This window comes from Sander lucioperca, chromosome 14 (genome assembly GCF_008315115.2).
Source record: "Sander lucioperca isolate FBNREF2018 chromosome 14, SLUC_FBN_1.2, whole genome shotgun sequence".
Taxonomy (NCBI): domain Eukaryota; kingdom Metazoa; phylum Chordata; class Actinopteri; order Perciformes; family Percidae; genus Sander; species Sander lucioperca.
Window position 1 is genome coordinate 24,709,292 of NC_050186.1, and position 18,003 is coordinate 24,727,294.

At 41.2% G+C, this 18,003-nt stretch overlaps 1 protein-coding gene across 1 annotated transcript; it reads right to left on the reverse strand.

Moving 5' to 3' along the window:
* Positions 1 to 1,041: 1,041 nt before the first annotated feature.
* bnip3lb (BCL2 interacting protein 3 like b) lies at positions 1,042 to 17,581 on the reverse strand. Its single transcript, XM_031277392.2, has 6 exons — positions 17,093 to 17,581; positions 12,904 to 13,135; positions 8,420 to 8,498; positions 7,443 to 7,546; positions 6,341 to 6,490; positions 1,042 to 3,814 (listed from the first exon to the last, which is right to left on the reverse strand). The coding sequence occupies exons 1-6, from the start codon at positions 17,148 to 17,150 to the stop codon at positions 3,766 to 3,768; spliced, it is 672 nt and encodes a 223-aa protein (XP_031133252.1). The 5' UTR covers positions 17,151 to 17,581; the 3' UTR covers positions 1,042 to 3,765.
* Positions 17,582 to 18,003: the final 422 nt, after the last annotated feature.

The following is an 18,003-nucleotide window of genomic DNA, read 5'->3' on the forward strand; positions in this document are numbered from 1 at the left end:
TCTGTTTTTTAGTTTGTTTCATATTTTCTGTTTTATTTTGTAGGTTCTGTTCTTTGTTTTACTTCCTGTTGTACATTTTCCCACCTGTGTGATTACCTGTCCCCGCCCTAATGTGTTGCACCTGTCTCAATTGTCTCCCCTGTCTTGTGTATTTAAGTTGTCTTCCCCTTGCCCCAGTGCGAGATTGTCTGCTTCCCTGTGTTCAGCCTTCAAGCAGTTTTCCCTGTGTCCAGTTATCCTGAGTTCCTGTATTCCCTTGGATTTTGACCATTTCCTGTTTTCCCGGGTTTCCCTTTTGCCTGCTGTTTACTGGACACTGTTGCCTTGCTTTATTAGCTTGCTACTAAAACATTGTATTTTACGTACCTGAGTTGTGCATTTGTGGGTCCATTCTGTGTGCGTCATACATTTTTGCATCAACAAAAAAGGTAAAATTGATTTCAAGGTAATTCAATTTCAAAAATTGCATTTAGCAAAACATTTTTCTTTTTACAGTTTTTACATACCCAGTGATTTACTAGAATGATTAAATTCCCCATTGTGTTACTAATCATATTAAGCTATTCAGTAATAATAATGGCTCTTTAAATGACTGAAGTATTAAACACACAGTGAAAAGCTTCATTCAGGTAATCTTTAATGACAAAATGTTTTATCAATTATTCCAATGTAATGGGAAAAAGAAAATCAAAGTAAATGCATTATTACAAATAACTACTGTTAGACCATCACAGCCTGAGGAAAGTCTCTTTCCACACTTCACTCTCCTATATTCACATCAGGTCCTGCCATCAACAATAGAGGTTCTATTTTCACACTTTTAAACTTGACTTCGCTCTGTGCGTTCACAATCTTTCTGCAACATCACGGGGGGGAAAACTTAAAAACAGACTACTTGAAACAAACCAAACAGGAAAGAATATTCCAAAATACCGCTGTCAAACAGGAAAGAACAATCCAAAATGCCGCTGTCAAACACCGCATGTACAAACACAGGCACCTCTGTGGCTGAAATAGAGACAAAACCCCAGTCATTGTTGGTAGTTAATGAGTCGTACGAGGGAAAACAAAAAGGTAACGCGTCCTGAGTCGACCTGCTGGGTCAAATAGCATTTGCAGCTTTTATTTATTTAAAAAAAATATATATTTCAAAGAGAGGCTAATTCTACTTTAACTTCAAGTAGTATTTTTTCAGATACTTTCACATCTATGCCTTCAAGTGGGGGTCGACGAACGCTAAACTAAAATCTTCCTCCTAGTTATGACGTTATGATTGATTTTAAAAACTATCAGCACTCATAGAAGTTGCTTCTTTCAAGTTTTTTTTTTTTTGTCTTCTCTTTTTCTTTCTCCAGGAAATGTAACACTGAAATGGAAGTTATCATAAAATAATTTTTTGAAAAGGCAAAAAAGTAACATCAGGCGGTATAATGCTCACCTTTAAAACTGAAACTCAATGTGTCATCCTATAAGTAAAAACCTGTACATCTGTCAAAGTAGTTAGCAACAAGAAAAAAAAAAAAAAAAAAAAGCAGAAAAAAAAACACTTCTAAATCAAATATTACTTGACCCAGGACTGGCTGTGGAAGGTCCACTTGGGACAAAACTGACCACTGACCACAGTCCACCCCCCCTGATGTCTGAGATCAAGCTTTTTAATCATGCTGTGGACCTTACTGAACATGCTAGCCAAGTACCTGTGTTTACACCTAAAGCAGAGCCTTGTTAGGTAAAAACAAACCTCCCTTCAGTCGATTAGAAGTCGCTGCACATCTGCAAATGTCAAACTGAGGACCACCTTTTGCCTGTCAAAACCCTGGAATCAGTTCCCTTCATCTGCAGCTTGATGAAGTCATTTCTGTGGACATTTTGGTAAACGTGTTGGAGTGTTAAAGAGAGCAGGGCTGGCTATCACTGGACATTTTTTTTAACAAAGAGTGGCGTTAAAAACAATTCTCCTGATCCAACCAATATCTTTAAAGTCTTATCTTTCATAAAATAGTTTTAAAAAAAAAAAAAAAAGAAAAAAAAAAAAAAGAAAAAAAGGTATATAAGCAGCATTTTCCTAAAAAACTATTTATGGACTAATACACAAATAATCTCTCTCAATCATTACTTATGACCTACTAGAAGTGTGTAGCGGTGTCTGTATCTGCCCTTTCTTCTTATTTTGCTGTGTGTGGGATGTTTCTGGGCATCAACCACAGTCTTTGGGCCCCACGTGGGTGTGTAACCCCCAGCTAATAACAGCATGCAAAGTGTGCAGCCCGGTCACCTCGCTGTCGCTGTGTTTGTGCTGTTCGACTGACACAAGCTCTGCATTCACACAAACCTTCCCGCTGAGGTGTGCAGAGGTGCAGGTGTGTTTATTTGCGCTTTAGAATGTAATCGCCGTGAAACAATCAGAAAATAACGAGTTATTCGTCCGTTTCACGGCTTTGTTCTCGCTGGTGCCATTCCCTCTCTCCATTCACTCTCTAGCTTGCGCGCCCGCCGCTGCTTTCTCTCTCTCCCCTAGAGGAGGGGCCAACTTTGAACGCTGTCTCCACAAACCGACCAACCGACAAATCCTGCTTAGTATACCTTAACTTTTAAATAAATTTACTCAAACATCCTTGAAACAAATGTCAATAAAGCAAGTTCTCTTTATTTCAAATCTCACGTTTAAGCTTTTTGGTCGGAAGCCTTTTGAATATGACCACAGTGGCGTGTCATATCCAGCCCAATCTGGAGTAAAAGTAAGTGGGACCTGAGCCGTCAGGACCAAACCAGCTCTACAATATGTTGCAAACAAACCAGGAAGCTCACTAGAAGAACAACGTGGACAATGAACATTTCTGGACCGTACAGTGGCGTTACCCAAGGCCCAACCACAAAATACTGTTAGTGTACACGCTGAGAAGGACGCGCTGCCTGCCTGCACAGCACACATCTACACTCTGGTTTCTAGTTATTGTCACTTTGCAAAATATTCATTTGGATGCAGAATTGAATAGATTTTCACATCTAGTTTCCATCACAAAAACGTCACAGAAATCTCTCTTTATAAGCCGGAGACTTCCCCAGTGCAAATCAGAAGCGTTTGTGATTTAGGATGGCCACTATGGTAACCCCTTTCATCGTTGCACCTTCTCAATAAACCACAGTTGTAAAATAAAAATAAAAACTATATTAAAGAAAATTTACAAAATGGCTACTTTCAAAAAGGCATGACTACAATTCCAGTTTGCGAAGCCGACTCTGAATTTGGTCGAATCCTCTTAGAGATCCGACTGTTGGGCTACTCATGTAGGTGGCACAATCTGTGGTCATTTCTAAAACTGGACAGTCCTCCCTTGTTGTCAGATGATCAAGGGGTAGTGTGTAGTAGAAGAGTTTGGTTTGATGCTGCAACCCTCCCTGAAAACCCACCCGTTATAAACATTAAACCCAAAGCGCTGGGGAAAAGGAAATATGGGACCTTATTCATTTTTTGAAAAGCTTACATAAATGAGTGAAGGATATAAGGCAGGAGGAGAGGGGGAGAGGGGTGGGGGGGTATCTACAGAGTCAGAGGAACAGTCGATCAAGAAATAAAGGGTGGGGAAGGAGGGGAGAGAGAGAGGAAAGATGCATTTCTCCTGAGAACATGTCATATCTCAGGAAGGGAAGCGGGGGGCAGGCGGGACAGAGGGAGAAGACATGGGCGTTTTTTCTTCTCACGACAGCAAAACTTTCTTCAACAATTCATGGCCACTTCTCAGGCACTTTTCTTCCGTTTCAGGCTCAGAAGGAGCTGGCGGGTGGCGTGGTCAGCCTCTTACCGATGTAGACTCTGTTGAGAAGAATGTACACAGACACACATATCACCATCCAACAAACCATCCTCATTGCAGCATGGGACTGTGACTGGCAAAACTCTATCACTGTGAAAAACATCCAACTGCAGCGGTGTATTTACTAGACCTGACATGCGAGGTATTTCCTCGTCGACGGCTAAGAACGTCTCCAGAAAAGCGTAACCTCTTGTCTATACGCTGCACCCATGTAGCAGCAGAGAGAGTAATCGACTATTGTGTGTCTCTCTCTCTCACACACACACACACACACACACACACACACCTCTTCTGCTAACAGTGCGAGTCAGTCAGTTGTGCGACGCTGCTTGCTGCATGAGTTAATATAATACACACACAACTTTACATTCTTGTAAGCAGATACTGATTCATAAATAGGTTTGTATAAATAAATAGGAAAGAGAAATTAGGGCTGCATGATATGAGGAAAATATGCGATTTGTGATAACAGATATTAAAGAACTTCCATTACATTTTAAAGTGCTGTTTTCTGCTGATATTTTCTTTGAACTAACACAAAAAAGTGTATTTTGCGATATGTTGCAGCCTTTCCCGATATGTCTGTTGCGCAAGTTCATATTGCGATGACGATTTAAAAAAAAAAAAAAAAAAAAAAAAATATATATATATATATATATATATATATATATATATATATAGTACAGTCCTAATAGAAATACATAGTTTTAGGTAGATATTAAATAGATAACTCTATACTATATGTGAACATGCCTCTAAACATGTGAGATGCAGTGGCTGCAAATCATTTTCAGTTGGATTTTAATTTGTACAAAAAAAAATAAGCTCTGTCCAGTAACCTGGAGCCCTTTTCTTATTTAGAGATTTGTATGTGTGAGAGAAGGTGCTGTAACCTGGGGCATTAAAGAAAAGTTTCAAAAATGTTTGGATATGCTGTTAATCATTAGTTCTTAAGAAGAAAGACAGTTAAAAAAAAAAACGGAATCGGCAGGCCAGAATTTAAAACAAATCTGAATCGGCCAAGAAAATTGCAATCGGTGCATCTCAGTCCCTTTTCACTGCATTTTGACTTGTCCTTCACGGGTGTAACGAATAACGTCAATTGCTTCATTGCAATAATGGTGCAACAGAGCCATCATTAATAGCCTCTTTCCGACCAAGTAGTTCACGAACGTAGTTATAGGAACAGTCCACTTCTAAACAGTTCTACTAACTACTCTCCCCCAAAACCGGTTTTGCCATTTGCATTCACACTGGCCAAGTGGCCATAGGAACTGGTAGGAGGGGTAAGGGAGTGACGCAAGCACGGCAATGGTCTTTAGCGTCGTCACTTGACTTTAGCGCCACATACAAATATTAAAGACTAGGCTGTAGTACTTAACAGAGAAACATAGAAGATGAAGGCTCCAGCTTAATATGATCCTAATTAATATGATGGAAGAAGATAGAAGAGCAGAGCGCAACAGGCAAACAAAATGACGGGTAAGTTTAACTAGCATTAACAATTAGCTGGTTAGCATACGTAGGCGAATTGCAACAGACAGTGAAGAATATGTACTGTTTGTGTTTCAGACGTTGCTAGGTCACTAAGGGTTCCTATGCGGAAAAGGGAAAAGACCCTGCCCTGAAGTAGGAGCTGAAAGAATTACAGGAACTGCGGCCAGAGGAACTTAATAATCCCCAAATTGGTCCAGTCGGAACACGAGAAAAAAAGTATTAGTTCAACTTTTTCTTTTCCTGCTATAGACACGTCACAATAGCCAAGTTTTGCACATTTTAAACACATTTCTAGAAAATGTGGGAATATTATAAGCAAAACCCAGCATCGCAGACTAACCGGTAACTTTAAAGCTCATATATGGAGGACTGTGAGGGATTAAAATGAACAGAAATACCAATAATAAAACTATTAGCACCTTTTCTCATAAACTTCTTCACAAACAGAGTTCAGTGAGAGCACTGCAGTGACTACTTATGTAACTGTATAAACTCCAGAATGGCCAACAGAGACGCTGTGATGATGACGACAGGTTTGTTAATGACACCCATTGCGTAGTATACCACATCACGTACATGAAAAGCCTGCTCTCGGAGGTATCTTTGATGTAACATTATCTTATTGAGGAGCCAGGATTATTTTAACACGTGTTATTGTGAGCAGAAAGTGCTGCTGGGAGTGTCGGGGCTCACGGAGACATAGCAGGTGTGCAGCCTCTCAGCCAGCAGCTGCTCTGCCAGTTTGGCACGCAGATACAAAGGCAGGGAGGACACGGCTGACTCGTGTCTGCGGCCATACAGCTCCCCCTAGTGGGGTTTATGTACAATTAAAACTGTTTATGAATATAAAAAGGTGAAGAGCTTGTAAAAAAAAATGATGGAAAAAAAAAAACAAAAAAACAAAAAAAACAAAAAAAACAAAAATCTACATGAAACCCATGGTGATCGTTCACTGATAAGCCTAAACTACTGCCAGGCTTAATGTTCACTCGGTGATCAGAAAGGTTATCTGTGGTGTTTTTTCTTACCCCACCCCCAGAGCGAGGATGTGCGATAGTAGCAACGAGGGGATGAAGACTTTGAGGAAGTCGGCAGAGAAGATTCCTCCTTTCTTCATGACCCCGGTCTTCCTCATGCTGAGTGTTACTGAGCGTCGAGGGTGACGGAAATGAAACTCCCTGCAAAGATCACAGTCATTTTAGACACAGCACAGTTGTCATGGTAGATATGTCCCCCAGACATCTATTTTTTGTTTTTATTTTTGAGAGGGGGGGTGAGCTTTAATTTGAAGTCATACTTTAGGAATCATTAGAGGAGCTATATCTTTAGATGACTTCAGTAATCAGTTATGGTGGCTGCTGCTTGAGCAGATGGAAGAGGAGGAGCCTGTTCTTATTCCTGGTCTCATCCCATATTATTTATGTTTGAGCCTTTGGCTGCACAGAGGGCTGCTGATTATGTTGGCAATATTGTTGCAAACTGACAAACAGAGACACCCACCTAGTCCATGTTATTGCTGCTAGCCCTTTGTTGACTGGCTATGAAAAAAGCTATAGGTTTTATGTTTGAAGAATTAGGCTGGATCGTCCCGAAATCTATGACATCATTTTATTGTTTTTTTTTGTGTATTTGTGTATACAAGTGTGTGCAGCAAAAGGACTTCTGACATTTATGATGCATATACAATTATATCTGAAAGAATAGACACACCCAGGGCATAATTGATGTCTGGATGACCAGAAACGGTGAATCAACAGGTTATATGGTTGTGCACCAGCAGAAATCGTGGCTGTGAGGCATTAAAGAAACATTTATTAAGGGGTAAAAAATAATGATGATTTCAAATCAGAGATGGTCTTCACGAGACAAAATATGAATAGCTTAGATTTTTGAGGGGGAAAAAAAGACTTTGAAGAAGATTTGTAGATTTAAAGCAATTAAGCTTTAACTCTTCAAAGGCTGTCAGCCTCAGAGTTTCATGCACAATTTCTGGCAGCTGGTTTTACATGTGTGCTTTTAACCAACTTTATTACAATAATAACTAACCACCATTCTCTGGACAAACAAGCAGCTGTGTGTGTTCAGTTGCCATGGAAACATCGCGCTGATGTTTGCCGAGTTAAGACTTACTTGGGGGGGATGTTTTCCGGTCTACTAGACCAGTCAGCAACCCAGTCTGCATCCTTCATCAGGATGTCCATATCCCTCTCCTTGTCCAAGACGTCCTCTTCTGACTATACACACACACACACACACACACACACACACACACACACACACACACACACACACACACACACACACACACACACACACACACACACACACACACACACACACACACACACACACACACACACACACACACTTTAAAGACTGTGTGTCATGGACACAGGGATTCATTTTCAAATCAGTACAGAAAACGTTTTCACAAAAGTTCTGTTTGCAGAGTGCTCTGCCTGAGATCAAACGAGACAAAGAGTGAAGAAGAAGAGTGACAGTAATAGTGACTGTCACTACCCGATGTGAGTCGAGCGCAGATGTGAGTTGCGCATGCGTCACTTTGCGACAATGACAGATTTCACTCAGATCTGTTTTGCGGTTACATTACATAGCAGTAATTTATTATTTAGCGTAAGGCATCACATTTTCACGGCATGATCCCTGATGTCAGTTCTAGATTAGAGGCTGAAGTAGCCTACAAGAACCTGCTAACGAGAGACTTCTGTAATGTCAATACAATAAAAATGGACCTACATAACGAAGTTCGTTCACTGCTGGCTACAAGTTAGCAATCACTCAATGGCGTTTTGAGCTAACGTTAGCAATCAAACAACCATAGATAGCTAAGATGTTTGCCGGATCCGGATCCCTTGGCGTTACGCCGTAAACCGTTTAAATCTGAGCATGCGCAACTCACATCTGCACTCGACTCACATCGGGTAGTGACAGTGACAACAATTGCTGTGCCAAAGAAACCATCTCCATGGAAACTAAAGGCAGACAGCAGTTGTCATTATCATGTACACACACCACTTCAGGGCCAGTGGTTGAGGTTGCCATGACAACAGACTGATGGAGAACCTGAGGGGCACACAAGCTCTTACTAGACTGTCTCTCCTGCCGCTCACGTCCACGTCAAAGATGATCTGTCCGTCAGCCTGGGGACTGTGGGGCCGCGGGGGGCTGTGGGCAGAGTCAGAAACCACAAATCAGAGCAAAACCATGGCTTCTTTATATTATATTTGTTTCTGATTGACTGGCGGGTAACTAGGGCTGGGTAACGGTACCGATACAAATACCGTGACTTTGATACCGGTTCCTAAACGATACATTTTTATCTATACCAATTTTATAAAACAAAAAGAAATTACAACATTACACATAACAGCACAAATCTTTTATTTATTTTTCAGCTCCTACTACGTGAGCCCCGTCTCTCTGTGTAACGTAGAGTTTTTCCTGCGTGGTCTCTGCGATGTGTAACGTTAGACAGCCTGTCACCGGCGTTATTAGATCTTGGTAGAAGCATGCTGCCTGCTTATTGGCTCACTGACGCTGATGAGATTTAAAAGGTATTGAAATTAGGTATTTAATGACGAGGCATTTTTCGATACTCTATACTTATGAGGCGGTGCCTAAAAAGTATTGAATTCGGTACCCAGCCCTACAGGTAATTGATTCAATCGTGTGGCAGAACACTCAAACAAACTCAAACAGTGTTGTGAATATGTTACGTTCCATTGTGTAAAAGCCTCTCTCGACTGTTTTAATTGTAACACTGTTTTCTTCCCTGAAGATTTATCTGTGTGAACCAACCTTGAGACAATCCTTCTGTCCTTTCTTATCTCACTACACGTCATATAAGTGAATGGAGTGATTGTGATTGTGAAAATGTGTATATCCCTGTGTGTCTCATTAAACCTTTAGAACATTGTGAACTGAACCCTGCTTTGTGTCACTTTGTTCTCTGAGCGCTCGCCGCTGCTTTCAGTCAAGCCAGGAGAGGATGGGATACGAACCACAAAAACAATCGTGATCTGATTGTTTCATAACACATAGTTTAGGTCATGATGATGAGCCATTCCAAATCAGGGCACAAAAGATATTAAACAACAAGCGACCTCAGCAAGTGCTTTGAATAACCATAAGTCAACTGACTAACCAAAACGCATTAAGTCCAAGCAATAACAGGTCAAAGGAAGAACACTCATTTTCCTACATAGTCTCAAGATGTTAGAAACCAAGAAGACAGCCAAGAACATATAACATGAAATTAAACTATTTTTAATTCCCAATATTTGTACTTATTAATACTTCTGGCCAAATTATTTACTTGAGAAACTTGCCTACTGGCTTTGGTGTAATAGCTAGGGCCAATCACTTAATTAATTAACATAAAATCAATCAACTATTCTAATGATCAAATAATTGATTAAAAAAGGGACAGTTTAGCCCCAAAATCAAAAATACTCATCTTCCCTCCGACCTGTACTGCTATTTAATCAGTCTAGATTGTTTTGGTGCAAGTTGCCCAGCGTTGGAGATGTCGGGCCTTCTCTCCAGTATAATGGAACTACAACAGGCTCGCCACAGCGCAAGATGTGAACATTAATGGTGTCTTCCTTGGCTGAGCTGTAACATTTGCTAGCTCAGATGAGCTAGCGGTATCGGTTAGCTATAGTTACAGCTCAGAGCCATGAGCACGCTTCCTTCTGTGTGGGGATACGGTTGGTAGGTATAGTTCAGTAGAAAGAAAATAGTTCCTACATTGCACTTTGAGCTCCACAAGTGGAGTGGAGTGGAGAGAAACCAAGACTATCTACACTGATAAATAGCACTACAGGTAGGAGGAGAAAAAAATCTTTGATTTGGGGTGAACTGTCCCTTTAAGTAATTTATCAATAATGATCCAATAAGAGTGGTTTTAAATGGCACATTTTCTCCATTTTGCACCATTACAAAATGTTTAGAGTTGTAGTGGTTGTTCAGAAAACAACGGTGGCATATGTGGCTCTGGAAACTTGCACTTCTTTTTATTTCCTGACATTTAACAGACTATGCAATTAGGAAGAAAAGCCAGTAAATGAAAAGAATTATCATTGCTAACTCACAGCTCTCATATTAGCCCTCCTTGTCATGTATTAATGGCATCACATTTCATCCTGAGTCAAATGTCTTCTGCCAGGAAGTAGGGCCGATACCATCCTGTTCTGTTTGGCAGAAGCAATGCCTTGTTGTTGCGATATTATTATTTAAGAGCTTATTTTAAGATTATGAGGAAGAATTTAATGGGAAATGAATGTTGCCGTTTTATGGATATTCGTCCATGTAGTTTATTCCAATGACTCTGTGACTCCCGTAATTTAATAAGTCAACTTTACTTCAATTCATAGTGGATTTTGTGTCGCTACATTTAATTTTGTTGTATATGGGAGAAATTGGTAAAAATCAATGGAAATAAAATGTAACATGTCATGAGCACCAGGCCTGCTTTGTCATACTTATACTAACCAGTATGTACAGGACATGACAAGTCATTTTGTATTATTAAGTTTCACTCCAGTGAGTCCAGATTCAGAGCAAGAAAGCTTGATGTTAGAGCAGTGTAGAATGTTTCACCAGTCCTTCACCCAGCTGCTTCTGTACTCTGACCTCTCTGATGACATGTTTACTGGAGTGTGTGTGTCTTGGCAGGAGAGGAAAACATTTTCTTAATTCAATCTGTGTAATATGACACCTAAGTTGTTCTAAAAGTGTTAGGACGGCGTCATGTTGACGTTTGCGTTTCAACTTATTTTGGAGCAGCTTGTTGATACAGCGTTCTTCCCAAACATCCTCAGGTGACTGACATCTGACAGGCCAGCTCTCTGATAAGCTGTGCTTTATCGCAGCAGCCTTCCAGGATTGCACACAATCACAATGACGTGGATGGGAATTGAAGGCATGATTTTTCTAACGGCACGCTGTGAAAAGGGCGTCATTTTATTTCCAGAAGCCAACTCAACTCCTAAGCAGCTGTCCAGTCAGAGTCAAAGCTGACTCAGCATGTTGAGAGCGCAATTATGAAAGAGAAGCCACTCCTGATGTATGGGCTAATTTCAGTTTCCCTACAGGAATATCAAGGGTTGAGGGTTTTTAGAAGCTATGTGACCAATATTAAATGACTCTCATAGAAAAAAAAGGTGCAAGTCTAACTTTTTACTTACAGGGAGCTTTTACTGGGTGGTTCGCAGATGGAACAGCCGTCTGGGCATCTAGGCTAAAAGTATTTGGCTGAAAAGTTATATTTCAGTCACGCTACTCAAGACTGCTGTTTTCGCAACATTTGAACTATACTACAATTACTGGTTTTATTCAGATTTTACTTAATAAAACACCCAGATTGTTTTAAATGGAGCAAGACTGGACGAAGATGACTTCCTTTAGATTTTACACACACACACACACACACACACACACACACACACACACACTGCGCTATATCAACGACGTTTCATTTACAGGATTGTTCCGGCGCTGCCGGAGGTTCCGCCAAATGTCCCTCACCTTCCGCTTGCTTTGTGTTGGCATTCTAAACTCCTGTTGATTTGGGAAACATCCACTGAGCTAGAACCGACATTAAAATTATATTTATCTTCTTTTTTTTTTTTTTTTTTTTTTTAAGTAAAATTCTCATCACACACTCGACAGCCATTTTAATTCCAGAGCTTGCCTCCCTACGTATAAACGTTCCACCAAAACAAGTTCCTTCCCGAGGCTATTTTGTAGAGACATCAGACCTGCGTCTGGCCCAAGACGATTGTGATTGGTTTAAAGTCATACCAATAAACCAGAGCCCGTTTTTTTTCCCCTCTCCCGGAATGTTGTGTGGACTGGCCAGACCCTCCTCCACAGCGCTGTGGAGGAGGGTCTGGCAATGCGAGACTACCAATTTTATAACCCCACAGCTTTACACTGGCTTTGTCAATTTATGGTGACAATAAGATGCTAACAACAGGTTTCTTAACATCCTCAAGCTTTACATCAAATCAAGCGTTATAACCATCTCAGCATACAGCATGGAGGAGATTTAGCTTAAATCACACCTAACTTCTGAAGCAGGCTCCTCTAAACTGAGTGAAAGTGAAGAGAAGAACATTAGACAGGATCCAAACTCCCCCACGTGCCCTAAATCTTCCACAACTATAAACACAGACTTGTATGAACCCAAGAACTCGTGATTTTCTTTGAATTTTTCAATCATGGTGGAAATTCCTGTGTTTTCTGCATTTAATGTTAAGCTAAACCTTTATTTTGTAAGTTTGTAAGAGTTATAGAAAGATTAGCTTATTGCATTTAAAAAAAAAACATGTCTTACTGTGAAGCAGAACCAGATATATTGTATTTTTTTTTTTTTTCACTCCACACATTCTTCTACCTTGTTAAAAGGTTGGTGGACAGGTCGGTCGGAGATTCAGGGTGTGTTGTGTGCCAGTAGCGGTTAATGTAGCTTTGAGCCACTTCTTCCTAACTCCACCCCCCCCCCACAGTGCATTTTTCACTTAAAACATTGATGTGTAAAATTGGTGGAGTTCCTCTTTAGCACTACCTGTCGCAGGAGGAGTTGCTGCGGCTCGACTCGTGCTGGGCATCCAGCAGGATCTTTTCCATGTCTCCGTTGTGGATGGAGGACGAAGATGGGACGTGCTCCAGCCCCCCCACTATGGCCTCCTCTTCCTCCACCTGAGGGAGGGGCAGCAGGCCCGGGGCCGGGCCATCTGTGGAGGGTGACTGGGACGCTCTGGCTGTGCCTCTGTTCATCTCCAGCTCAACCCAGGACCCTGGGAGAACAGACAACTTTCATTCACTCACCTCTGTCAGTGCCACGAGTACTCAGTGTTTTGGTTTTTAATGATTTTCACCAAAACAGAAAACAGATTTTTATTTTTTTTTTTAAAAAGGTTGGTTTAAGGTTGTGTTTTTCCGTTTTTATGCCCCAACCAGTGCACTCAAACGTTTAATTTCCTGTTGCAACAAAACGCTGACCACCATAGTTTATTACGCAAGGTTGCAAAAAAGTTTACATTCCTGTTTTTTCCCCCCACTTGATCTCAATATTCCAAAAATAAACAGATTTAGTAATTCCTGACTTTCTCATTAAAAATAATGAGCTGTAAATAATACCAGGCAATCTGGATAAGAATAAATGATCTATTATTCTTATTGTGGTAGAGAACCATTATTAGAGGATATTAAAAACGTAAGCAAAACTTGTGTCGGGCTCGGCTGATAAAACAGGGCCAGTGTAAAGTCATGTCAATAAACGAATAAGACAATATCCTGCTCAGCAAGATCTGATATGCCCCGAGGAGCAGTCCATTTGCTTACATTGGCCAATAAGATTATAAGTATGCAGATGGGAAGCGAATGTCGTGAATATTACCACCCCTTTTGGTAACATTCCCAGAATAATAGCCTGCCTGTGCCTCTACAGCAAGGCACAATGCACTGCCTAGCTTTTCTTGTTTTGGTACAGCCACTGATCTTCGCTTTTTGCTTCGTGCACTTTTGATTGTATATGCACATCAGAAGCTTTGACAAATAATTTCACTTTGGGTAAGCAAGGGGCTTCCAAATGGCTTTTTTATATCAGACATTTTGACTTGTCATGACAGGACAAGCACAGGCAAAACTAATGTAATTAACGATGGTTACATTTGTGTCCCAGTAAGTCAGGCCACTGAGCAAACATGCACAATAACTGGACCCGTAAACTAAGACACCTAAATTAAATATAACCATCATTTCATTAATTGCAACTGTGCTTTCGCCGCTGTGACATGCATGCATTACAGCTGTTGTGTAAAATGCTCACCCTTCTCTTAGTGATTACTCAAAATAAACTGATTTTTATGTGTAGTGGTAAGATTTGTCTTATTTTCTTCATCTCCACAGAGTGATACATTTCTGACATATTGTCTGTTCGTGAGAGGAGAGAGAGAGTTATAGTTGAAGCCTTCAAAGGCCTTTTTTTACAACAGGCGTTTGACTTGTCATAGCAGGACAAGCACCTAGGTTCAACAAAATTAATGGTGGCTATTTTATGTCGTTAGTGTCTTGGTGAGCCAGCATGCAGAAAGCAGAAAAGTGGCACATCTAAATGGATTTGCAAAAATCATTAATGTTGTTAATTGCATCTGTGATTTTTCCTGCTATTTCCTGATCTTACGCTGGGGAGGTACAACAAGACAGACAGTCTGAGCCTGTCAATCAGAGAAGTTCAAGAGCAAAGCTCAATTTACTGCTGTGCGATAAAATAGCAGTAAATGCCTGCCCGTCTAAGTGCTGTGGTGGTTGACCGTGACTGTGACAGGACGCTCCCCCTGGTTACGTGAGCTGAACTCTGCCATGGCCTGGCAGCTGAGAGGAGGCACAGAATGTCAAAGGTGGGTTTCAACTAAAAAGGTTAGCAAGGGCAAGGATTTTAAAGGGAATATCCCTCATCATGCAGCTTTGAAAACACTTTCTCCTTCTGCCACTACAGTAAGTAAACACCATGGTCCAGGGGCGTAGCACAAAATTCTGGGCCCTGTATAAAGGCATTTTCTATGGGCCCCTCACAGCATCCATAGCTATTCATTCTAGCATCTTTTTGAGCCCTCCTCACATAAGGGCCCTGGGTACTCAGTCCCCTTTTTCCCCCCAGTCCGACGCCCCTGCCATGGTCACATGAGCTTTCAGAGGACTGAATTGGAGAGTTCAGGCATCAGGACAGTTATACCCACTACCCATGCATGCATGCACCCCTCCCCCTAAATCAGGCTTCGACTCAGCATTTACACTCATCCTGCGGATTACACAACGGACTGCAAGCCAAGCTGCTGGCGACAGCCCATTGTCTCCGCTTGGTAGACCAAAACCACACGGGCCATGGCAACGCTGAAGCTTCCGAACATTCTGGCCAAAGAGCACTTATCAGCTGTTGCGGTGGGTTTAGAGGAAGCAGACATGATGTGACCTGTTTGATCTACCGATTCTGAGGCGCAGACAGGAGGGAGGAGGGCCTCTTGCCTGAAGATCCCAGGTATTAAGATAAAAATGACTCTGGTGGGAGAGCTCCAGGAAACACCAAAAATAACATAGTCTCAGATAACAGAGCACACTGCTGGCCTCTCCTTCTCATCAGTGTGAGGTCTTATTGTCCCTGAAGTTGTGTCTCAGCATGTACTGCAAGTCTAATATGCCGCCAATCAAAAATCTTCTGTGAATTTTATCCTTCATAAATTAAGTTATTCTGGCTTACTCATATGGTGACCACTACGTTTATCAGCCAAGTATGAAAAAGTAAGTTTAATCAAAAATAGTGCTGGGTTAATGTTGTGGTAGCAGGGATTATGGGGCCCCAGATAAAATAAAACATATCTGACCCTTCTGAAATGTTTATGGGCATTTTGTTTTGGTATTATCCTATATTTTTTATTGATATTGAGGCATAACAGGCAGATACAAAAAGGTGGACTGTTCTGATACCAGACATAATAACAAGACAGTTGCTTTTGAGCTTATACAGATAGAGATATAGCCTAAGTACTGTTGAATGTACAATTACGGTCGTAAACCAGGGTAGAACATTATTATCCACCAGCAAAATGCTGGCAATGGCAACTATCCATCACTGGCTACCCAATCCAATATAAAAAAAATAATCTATGTGTCTCTTAAAATAAAAAAAAGTGGTTGGAAAGTATGATTCCTGACCTGCCTCCCTCCTACACTGAATTGTGCTGCAACACTTTCCCCTCGTTCCTCATGTCCAAAACGTCTGTCCCCTCACTGTGGCCAGAAATAGCATATCAAGTCACGTCCCCCCCATAGTGTGGTAAAACTTTAAACCACAGAAGCTCTCCAAGTAAGCCCCTGAGTCAGTGCAGCAGGGTAATAAACATGCCTTTGTTTACGTCTCTATGGCTTATACAAGTGGAGTTATTGCATGTATCCCATTTCAACAACTGAATGCTCAGGTGATACATTTCCACGCACGTGAAGATGAAGTGAACGCACTAATGTGGGCCTAGTTCATTTAGTTTAAAATCCCTAATTACTTTGAAAGGGATTTTTTTTTTTTTTTTTTAAAAAGGGATTCAGTAAGTTAGTTTTCTGTATTGTTTGATTTTGCCTTACATTTGCACCATTTAGAATCTATCTATATCTATCTAATATATCTTTCTTTATCGTATTTGTATATTACTTAACTTTCTTATCTTCTCTCTTGCTCTGTATGTCTGGCACATATTGCAGAATTGACAAATAAAGTTGACTTGACAGTAAAAATGAATCATGCCAACGTGTACAATACATAAAAAGAATGAGGGAGGGTATACACGTAAGGAATGTTATATTATAGGTGTTTGTTATTTCTAAAGATATAATTGACTGTAAAGTACAGCAACTAACGTTCTGCCCCCATTTTTTTTGCCAGTTTTGACTTCTTCCATATCGCCTTGTTGACAAAGCTTAAACCCATCTCCACCCCTTAACGTGAATCGCTTATTGGCTTACTTGCCTGTCAGTCAAGCCCGTCGAAAACGCAATTGGCGCTACCACTGTCAAACAGAACATATCGTTCTCATGTCTCCACCGAAAAAAAAGATTAACGGGTAGAATACACTATCTTTAACGATTAAGAGCCCCCAATACATTTATTATAAACATACAGCCGTGCACCCCGACAAGTTTCTCGGAGAGAAAACACACTGACATGCTGTTACTGTTCAGAAATTTGGTAACATTTAGCTTACCGTTTAGCCCGGAGTCTCCGTTGTTGTTTGTAGACGTAGTGTTAGCAGCGTCGGACATGGTGGTGGTGCCTGGTGAGCAGGGCGGGTTTCATAAAAGGTTCAAGTCAGTGCAGAAACGCGCACTACCTTATCTGAACACATTCAGACGTGCGATAGTACAGCTGACCCAATTGGCCTACTTTTTTTCAGAGCGGCTCGCTAAGCTAAAGCACCGCTGCAGTTTGTTTTTCGCCCGTCGGCTGGTCTGGATGGAAGCTCTGCAGCCGCGAGCTGCTCAGACCTTCCCGGAGCTGGGTGATGACGTCAAACTGTCCCGTTGATAACAAAAGAGGGAGAGGGAGTGGAATTACATAATGAGCAGTGAAAAAAAAAACAAACACCCGCACAGGCTACGGCATGCATTAACTATTAGCATCAATTATTGATCGAAAGTAGAAATTCAATCAATGCGGCATGTGGTGATTGTTGTTAGCTCAATTTGCCCATGTAGGAGAAGGCGTGCGCGCACTCACGTACACAGCACCAGTCGGAGACACGAGACAGATGTGTGCCCAAGTCTATCAGCCAATCGCAGTAGCTTCAGTGGTCGTCAACTACCAGAGCGGGTGGTTTTCATTACGTCCCATCAGTCAGATCAGGGACAGATTTACAGCTGGGCTACACCTGGAATGCCAGGCGCTCGCAATTTGGAATGATTAAAAACCAGCAGGAACACGAATGGAGAATCACTGCACTTCTGAGCCTCTTCTCCAGCTGAAGGTGTTCTAATCAGTGAAATCAGCTGGTCCCGTGTTTGTTTATAATTTAGCAACTGATGTACAACCTTGAGGATCAGAGTGTCACAGTTACCCGAGGCATCAACATTGATATCACATTGCATAAAACTAGAGCACAGTACTGATGAGAGCTCA